This window comes from Mustelus asterias, chromosome 18 (assembly GCF_964213995.1).
Source record: "Mustelus asterias chromosome 18, sMusAst1.hap1.1, whole genome shotgun sequence".
Lineage (NCBI taxonomy): Eukaryota > Metazoa > Chordata > Chondrichthyes > Carcharhiniformes > Triakidae > Mustelus > Mustelus asterias.
In genome coordinates, this window is record NC_135818.1 from 18,134,306 (window position 1) to 18,143,791 (window position 9,486).

General features: G+C 42.2%; 1 protein-coding gene across 5 annotated transcripts in view; it reads right to left on the bottom strand.

Annotated features, from left to right (window-relative positions):
• pacs2 (phosphofurin acidic cluster sorting protein 2) overlaps positions 1 to 8,726 on the bottom strand; it is a 216,665-nt gene extending 207,939 nt beyond the window's left edge. For all 5 annotated transcript variants that reach the window (XR_013499993.1, XM_078233467.1, XM_078233466.1 and 2 more), the window contains exon 1: positions 8,523 to 8,726. Coding sequence is in view for 4 of the 5 variants with exons in the window: in XM_078233467.1 (XP_078089593.1) it covers positions 8,523 to 8,638 (116 nt within the window). In the remaining variant the exon portion in view is untranslated. The remainder of the gene's footprint in view (positions 1 to 8,522) is intronic.
• Between the last annotated feature and the right edge of the window lie 760 nt (positions 8,727 to 9,486).

Below are 9,486 nucleotides of genomic sequence, written 5' to 3' on the forward strand. Positions count from 1 at the left end.
AAAGGCACAGTCATAAAAGGCAATTTATTTTCTTTCATAATAATTCCCAACTATATTTTTTCTCTAGTCAATACAACTGTTAGGAAGTTTTTTAAAAATTGCAGTTTAGGTATTAGGTTCTGTCTATTTTGATTGTCAGAAGTTCAAATTCAGGTCTTAGTCATTCAACATTAGGCAAAATTTCACAGACACAATCATCCCAATTATAAACACTTAAACTGATGGGTAAATGTGTCCGTATATTGAGGCCATGCCCATTTCAAAAAATCCCATAATTAGCATGAATAGCATGATGCACTTCCACAGTCAGCAAATCAGAAAGTAAAATGCACTGATTAGAAACAGAAAATTTATGACACAGGAGACCTTTTGGCCCATCATGCCAATGCCTGTTGAGAAAGCTAAATCAGCCTAATTCCATTTTCTAGCACTTGGTTCATAGCCCAGTAGGTAACACCACTTCAAGTTCATTGCCATTATACATTAAGTAGAGATGGTTTGAAGTTGCCGTCCGTTCCAGAGAAGCAATGACAGTTGAATGCTGACAGTTTCATCGTCATCATCGTCACTGCAAATTCTGCACCTAGATCTTTAAAATCAAGGTACGGGGAACCATGATACTTTTGCTGGCAACAAGGATGTGGTTGGAAGCCAGAGCACAGTTGACATCAGTGGAGGGATCATGGTGTCTAGCGTGCCAGAGGTAAGGGAAATGTTCCAGTAAAATTGATTTTTTTTCCTGGATGAATAGCAAGTAGGGATTGTCAGAGGGTACACCATGGTAACAGATGACAAAGGGTTTGAAATTGTACCTTCTTCAGGAATAAAATTAATTCTATTCCCCTGGTACTTTACACTGCCCAAATCAAAAAATAGATTAATTTCCAAATTGCAATTAAGACATCAAAAATTCTACTGCCGGAGGGCAAACTGCCCAAATTAATGAAGTGCATTTTATAATGCAATCAATGCCCAATCCATCACGCAAACCAGCCTCCCATCCATTGACTCTGTCTACACTTCCCACTGTCTCGGCAAAGCAGCCAGCATAATTAAGGACCCCACGCATCCTGGACATTCTCTCTTCTACCTTCTTCCGTCAGGAAAAAGATACAAAAGTCTGAGGTCACATACCAACCGACTCAAGAACAGCTTCTTCCCTGCAGCCATCAGACTTTTGAATGGACTTACCTTGCATTAAGTTGATCTTTCTCTTCACCCTCTCGATTCCTTCTTTATGAATAGTATGTTTTTTCTGTATAGCGCGCAAGAAACAATACTTTTCACTGTGTGTTAATACATGTGACAATAATAAATCAAAGAAGGGTGAATTGGGTTGCCCCAGTGGTAACAACAAAACCCAACTTAAAAAGCGCATTTTGTTTTAAGAGAGGGACAACTAATTAAATAAATTAAAGATCTGATCAAACTTAAATGACAATGTCATTACAGACATCCATTACATGCTCAGTCTGTGAGATTCCACCAGTCACAAAAGACCTCAAGCATTCCCATCAAATACTGTTTGCTCCTTTCTCCTGGGTCACCTGGGCATGGTGACAGGCCACAGGAGAGAGGCAGGTAGCCAAAGCAACCTTCCCATGGCTCCTTCCAACCTGGTCCTGTAAATGCCCAGCCCAGGAACAAACTCGTTGATTTGCCCATGCCTCCCAGCAAGAAGCCTTCTGACTTCAATTCTTATCTTAAATCTCTGTGCAACTATTAATTTGTGCAATTACCCCATTGCTGCTTTTTTTAGTTTTTCCAATCTTACCTAAATTTCAATTGTAGCCCTTGTATTTGCAGCACAGTGGTTTCTCAAACCACTTTCAATATCTTCAGCATCCTCAGCTAAATCTTCTAGTTTTCACTGCCCTCCATTCACTATCTTTTCAATGTTACCAGGGGAGTCATTCTGATTGACAATACATTTGCTCAGTTATTTAAAAAGTAATTTCCAAGAATGTTTATTTAGAAAAAAAGAAAAAAACAAACCTATTTTTTAAATAATGAACATGTTCCAAGAAGGTAGAGAACCATGGATAGAAAAGGAGCTGTGCGATAAGTCATTGGGGACCATGGATAGGAATTGAGCTGTTCTTGGAGACATTTTGGACCATAGACAGAAAAGGAGCTGTGCAATAAGACGCTTACAGCACAACAAGTAAATTATAAGCTCCCAAGGTAAGTTTGGTCAATTCACTTTCAATAGGCATTCCATCTTTCAAACAATGCATTAGCTCACAGTCCCTTCTACTTGTTCAGGAAAATGCTAAAAAATACAATCCTTCAGTTTTGAAGACTAAACGTCAATTCACTCAGCATCCTGACCAATGTTCCTCACCCAACCAAAGCCACCGAAGATAAAATTTGTTCTTTATGGTATCTTATGGGGCACAAATTGTCTATTACATTTGTCTGCACAACTATCATTATTGTATTTCAGAAGTAATTTACTGGTCATGAAGCATTTTGGATGTCCCGAGGCACAAGAATAAAGTCAAGTTCTTTCTTTTGTGGGTGAAATGCAAGGATCACGTGACTGTTGGCAGCTGTTCAGGGACAATATTACAGCTGATATCAATATCAGAAATACAGAAACACACAATATTTCCACACCGTACAGTGTCCTTACATAGTTTAATATTGTCAGTTAAGGAATGGAAACCTGTAAGCCTATCTTCCGGTAAATTTGCCATTTAAGTGAGGACATTAAAACAACTGAACAATGCAGCAAACAGTGTTCTTTTACCTCCGGAACCAAGTGTCAAAAGCAGCTCAGTCTGTTGGGATGAACATCCACCCTCCATGAATTCTAGCTGACGGAGCTGGAGAACAGCTCACAGTTGGAACAAATCTATAGTACAGAAGATTCACAATTCAGTACAAGTTGACAACCATACTAGCAGAGGTCAGAATAGCTCGTCCAAATATGAAAATGTCACACTGATGTGAAACATTTTCCTCAGAGTAAAGAACTTTATCTTGCAACTAATCCAAGCTAATTTTAAAAACAAACATTCTTGCCAGTGTGGTGATCCAGAAGCACCGGCCATCCTCCTGTACCTCTCCCAAGTAGTGTACATGAATGAATCCAGGCAGTGATAACAAGCAAATTAACTACAGAAGACAACACAGCCATATGCAATCCTGCCCCTGATCAATATCTACACAAACAACCTTTTTAGCAGAGGTCACTCTACAGTGGTCCAGGCTAATTCACGTCCAATATAGTACAGGTCTACAACCATCAGTCCTATTCAGATCAGCTAGCTCAAGACATCCTGGAGATTATTCTTGGACCTTCCTGGAGTATACAACTCAGTTTTATGCTTAGAGTCTCTCAGGGAGCTGCTCTCCAGCTCCTAATTAATCTCTTAAGGTATTAGCCATGGTTCCATTGGCAGCTCTTCTGAGTCAAGGAAACTCGAGTATGAAATCTAGGCGGACATTCCCAGAGTCGTACTGTGTTGCACTGCCAGGGTTTTTCACATGGACTGCCAACAATTAAGGTAGCTAACCACCACCTTCCCCAAGGAAAATTAGGGACAGGCAATAAAATGCTTTACAAGCCAACAAAGCCCACATCTCATGAACAACTAAATAAAATAGCACAGTAATAGTGCAACACAACACATTGGGAGGGCATTCTCAGCATGAAGATGGGACTTAATCTCTAGAAATACTGCCTGTGTTCATTTCTACCAGTACCATTGCGGGCAGATGCATCTGCAACAGGCAGATTGGAGGGAACAAGGTCAAGTAGGTTTTTCCCTCTTGCTGGTTTCCTCACCACCTGCCATTGGCCTGGTCTGGCAGATGTATTCTTCAGGACTTGGCCAGCTCAGTTAGCAGTGATGATGCCTAGCCATTCATGATAATGGGCATTGAAGTCCTCAACCCAGAATGCAATCTATATCCTTGCAACCATCAAGGCTTTTTCCAATTGTGCTGAACATGGAGGACTGATTCATCAGTTGAGGGAGTGCGGTAGGTGGTAATCAACAGGAGGTTTCCTTTCCATTATTTGACCTGAGACTTAATGGGACTAGGGGTCAATATTGAGGACTCCCAGGACAACTCCCTCCTGACTGTATATGGTATGTCTGTCCTGCCAGTGGGACTTCTGACTGTGAAGTGCTTTGATAAGTCATGAGGTAACAAACAGGCATTATTTAAATGCAAGCTTTTCTTTATCTGGTGGCAGAATTATCAAGACATTGCTTGATATTTCTCATGGGATTCACCATTTCTCAAACATCCCTACTGTGACTATTGGGATTTGGAACCAGCTCACATAATTTAAGAAAATAAAAACATAAACCAAGCAAATAGGAAATCCTGTTTTAAAATGCTGTGGTTATAAAGCCTTGATAATCAAAAACAAATCTTTCGTCAGCTAGGAGCTGGCGTCTTTCAACGAAAAGTAGTACATTAATCTAAATGCATGGTTGTGTGAGTTTGTCAGCTTGGCAAATGGGGAGTGCCATGGAATTCATCTTCCTATTAATTAAGCATACATCTGAAACTAGGAGACACAATAGTGCATTTGGGATTTAACCAGTAATGTGACAATCCCACTAAAAAAAAACCACCCTTCTTAGAAACTTCCTGAGCCACAAAATTCAGATGAGACAAACTAGTAAACAACTAAAGTGGCTGAGCTACCCTGTTTTAAATGCCAGTTGCCAGTGATGAACAGCCAAGGTGCAATTTTGATAATCCTAATCTAAATGGCAATTGTTGGCTGAGGAGAAAACTGCTCTTCACCAACAACGTTAGCATTTTAGCAACAGCAGGCCATTCAGCCCCTCAAGCCTAATCCCCCACAATTCAATTAAGTCGTGACTGATCTGTGCCTTAATTTCAGATTAGATAAGCATATCAAGGGATATGGAGCTAGCAGAAATCTATCAATCTGAGTCTCCAACTACTCCAATGTTTCCAGCAAGTCAAAAGTATAGCAACAGTGATAACAATTTAATCAGCATAACACAAAGGCTTGCATGGGTACTACAATAGCTAAATGCAGGCTGTATAAATGTTGTAAAATTTAATACAGAAAAGCAGGGAAAAATTGAATTCTTTGTGAAATCGGTTTAATGGTCATGTTTCTGATTTGCACTACTTCAAATACATAAGAGGACTGAAGTGAAGTGATCATTCACCAAAACAAGAGCACAAAAGAATCAGATGCTCGGTATTTATTTTAGGAATACAGTAAAATATTCACTGATTTTTCATGTCAAGCTACAAACTGTAGTCTCATACCAAAATGTGCATAATTCAATAAAAAGATCCAATTTGCAACGGTTGATCAGATTCAATGCTAACGTCCAAAGAACAATCACATTTAAAAATGAAACTCAAGAACCACCACAGCTCAGTGCAGATGATAGTATTTTCCTCTCTGCTCCAACTGATGATTCTTACTCTCAATGAATGAGATTACTAACTTTTTGAAGTTGGATTGAAGCTGAAATTTTCTTTGTCTATGGAATGTAATCCACACTGCTCAATACATTCACTCTGAACAAAAGAATAATGTAGCAGTGCAACTTCTATAGATTCTTTCCTCTGTGGTGGACTTGCGTATGAACTGTCTATAGAACTTGCCTGTAAAGAAAAACGAGGTTACACTTTTGACTGCAAATTATCTTGGAATATCCTGAGTATGTGAATGATACAATATAAATGCAAGTTGCTTGTCTCTTTAATAAGGGATATTATGGAATATCAAGACTTCTAATTAAAAACACTTGTTACTCCAAAGTGAGAAAGTATCTGCAAAATGTGATTGTGTTGAAGAACTGCTGAAACAGTGAGAGTGGCAATTACAGCTCTGAGCATTACTAAATAGCAAAAATTGAGTTTTCCTGGTTTAACTGCAAGTGTGATGTTAACAAAAAACAAAGTTGGCAAAATGTCAGTTATAATAAATAAGCATCCCTTCTCCAAGGAATTTCAAATGACACGGCAGCAAAACAGGACTAATCTAAGCTAAGATGCATTATCTCTGGAATAAATGCATCTGTAAAATTCAGTGCACATGAAAAACAGGAAAAAACAAGACATTTCCAAATAATTATCGCAATCAGACCACACGCCTTCCGCTGGCCTTAACTTTCAAATTCAGCTAGCTCAGTAAAACCATTCAGTGAGTAACTGAAGCAATGGACCCTTGGCTCCAATTTGATCCGAGTTAGCTGATAACAACAGGAAAGGCAAGCGGACTTCAATGAGCCTCAACTAAGAAATGGGAGATGAGTGGAAGGATCACCTGGGCTGACTTTGATTACGTGATGTTGGAGAGGAATTTTACAATGTTATTTTCCTTCCCTTACTAGTTCTTCTTTGTTTCTCCTGAGAGATTACATAGCTGCAAAGATGGATGAGATGATGCTCTGAGCATCATGAAATGGATGGGGCAGGTCTGTTATGCAGCAAAAGACCAGCTGTCTTTTCATTTTCATATTTTTGATGTAGTTCAGCCTGGGTATTGATAGATTATTGATGATATCTGAAAATGGGTACATCAGTATTGGATTTGGTTGCTATGCGCCCAACACCCAATCACAAATAAGTAAGGGCCACTACAGTAAGATATCAGAGAACAACACTCAAGCAAAGAGTCAATATCTTTACAAAAAGGAGGAAAGATTAACAGAGAAAAAGAAACGCTTTCAATATTCAGCAGATTCTTCAAATCACAGCACAGTAACTTCTAAAAACATTCTACAGTACTGAACATGGTTTCTTACTAAGTTTATTTCCCTTCAGGACAAACATTTGCAGTTAAGGGAAGTCCCTTCTACTTTCATTTTCCAGTTTGATGTATTGTACATTTAGGCTTACATATTATGACAATTTTACAGTCTTTGCAAACAATGCACCTATATGTTCATGACACTCCAGTGTAAACATGGAACTCATCTTTTGCATAATTTTCTGGTATGGTGTGAGCATCTAATGCACAAAAAAACACTAGAGTTAGACAATTATTGAGCACTTCATGATAATGTATGTTGCCCTTTGCCAAGCCTGGCTGTCAATCACTTGGCAGTCTAGTAAATATGTTATCCAATCACTTCTAAATTTATAAAGAGAGGGTGGAGTAAATGCCGAAGCATTCAAAGCAATCACTTAGCATAGATTGTTCACATACTTTCCCTTCAGCACTGCCTGCTCCAATTGATTGTACATGGATGGTGATTTTCCTCCCAAACCAGTCACTAATGCATCAATCAGCTCTTTTACAAATGAACCATTGCAGCATTGTAATTAGATACAGATCTCAAATATCATTATGCAACAATTACATGTTACAAACACAAAATCTCAAAAAAAAGGCTGAAAATGCCAATAAAAAGCTAATAGCCAGGCCAACTCAAGAAAACGTCCATGCAGCAAAACCATTTGGACAGCGGTTACACTCCACGCGTTTTAAAGATTGATCCTCAACAATGATAGCACACAGCCACACATCTGCAGTGATCAGTTGTACACTGGGCTCATTTGTCTTCACTGTGTCATTTTTAAAGTTAGCAGCACCAGTCTGTGAACATCCCTATCTAATGTTTAGCCCCAGTTATTAATTTCAATCTTTGCTGCCCTAATTCAACAGGCTCCCACCAGAAAACAAGCTTCTAAGAAAGCATTGCTGAATCCAAAGTTGTGTAGCAAGACAGGTTAAATTTTTTTAAGCAATGTTGAATGGGGTTTGACTCCATATGCACACATATAAATTCCAAACTGACACTTTCAGCCTTACAATCAGTCTCTCTCCAGACCCATCTTTGCCACTTGACCTGGAGCCCTTGCCCGTCAGGCAGCTCACCTATCTTTTGTCCCAACCCTTTCCCAATGCCAACCATGACTTCTCACTTATGCCACTCATTTCCCTTTCCCAGCCTGACGTTTGCACCCATGCCAGTTCATCTCCACTGAGGACAGCACAGTGGTTAGCACTGCTACCTCACAGCACCAGGGACCCAGGATCAATTCCCAGCTTGGGTCGTTGTATGTGCAGAGTCTGCATGTTCTGCCCATGTCTGCGTGGGTTTCCTCTGGGTGCTCTGGTTTCCTCCCACAGTCTGAAAGACGTGCAGGTTAGGTGGGTTGGCTTTGCTAAATTCTCCCACAGTGTACCTGAACAGGTGCCAGAGTGTGGCAACGAGGGGATTTTCGCAGTAACTTCATTGCGTTAACATAAGCCTACTTGTGACAATAAGTAAACTACAAAAAAAACTCCTATGCCAGCCTGACATTACCCCTCCAGCCTTGCCTCCCAGCCCTACTTCAGTATCCATGCCAACTCTTCCCCATTGCTATGCCAGCCTGACATTACCCCTCCAGCCTGGTCTCCCATATCAGCCCTTCTTCCAACCCAGAACACCCTCCCAGCCTCAAGCCCTGCGCCCATCGCCAGCCCGTTTCCATCCCTCTGCCTGCCTTGCGAGCCATCGCCAGCTTCGATCCTGCAGCCCTTGTGCCAGCCTTGCCCGGGACACAGCGCTTTGTACCTGGGGATGCAACTGGGCGACGAACCGTCTATCTCCCAGGTGGCGAAGAGGTTCATAGGGACGGGCTTGTTGAGGCCGGACGAGCCGGTGAAGCTGAGTCTGCCTTTCTCTGCCATGGCTGGAGCGATGTCAGTGCCGGTTGTGCATGCTGTGTGTGTGCCGCTATCCGAGCGCCCTGCCTCCCTCCCTGTCACACGCAGCCGCCGCTCCGGCTCCTTCACTGCGGCGCCGGGACGGCCCACCGGAAACACGTCACTGCCTGCGCGCGCCAGCAACGGCCCGGCAACCTCGCGCTCAACCGCCACCCCGCGGAGCGCGTGCGCCGTGCGGCCAAAGCGAGCGCTGAGCTGTTAGAGAGATGCGATCGTGAGGGGGTGCCGCACTGTTGGAGTGCAGCTCTGTTAGCAGTGTAGTCCCGAGGGAGTGCTGCTTTGTTAGCAGGGTAATCCCGAGGGAGTGTCGCTCTGTTAGCAGTGTAATCCCGAGGGAGTGTCGCTCTGTTAGCAGTGTAATCCCGAGGGAGTGTCGCTCTGTTAGCAGTGTAATCCCGAGGGAGTGTCGCTCTGTTAGCAGTGTAATCCCGAGGGAGTGCCGCAGTGTCGGAGTCCTGTTCTGTTAGCAGTGTAGTCCTGAGGGAGTGTCGGAGTGCAGCTCTGTTAGCAGTGTAGTCCCGAGGGAGTGCCACAGTGTTGGAATGCCACTCTGTTAGCAGTGTAGTCCTGAGGGAGTGCCGCAGTGTTGGAATGCCATTCTGTTAGCAGTGTAGTCCTGAGGGAGTGCCGCAGTGTTGGAATGCCATTCTGTTAGCAGTGTAGTCCTGAGGGAGTGTCGCTCTGTTAGCAGTGTAATCCTGAGGGAGTGTCGCTCTGTTAGCAGTGTAATCCTGAGGGAGTGTCGCTCTGTTAGCAGTGTAGTCCCGAGGGAGTGTCGGAGTGCACAGCTCTGTTAGCAGTGTAGTCCTGAG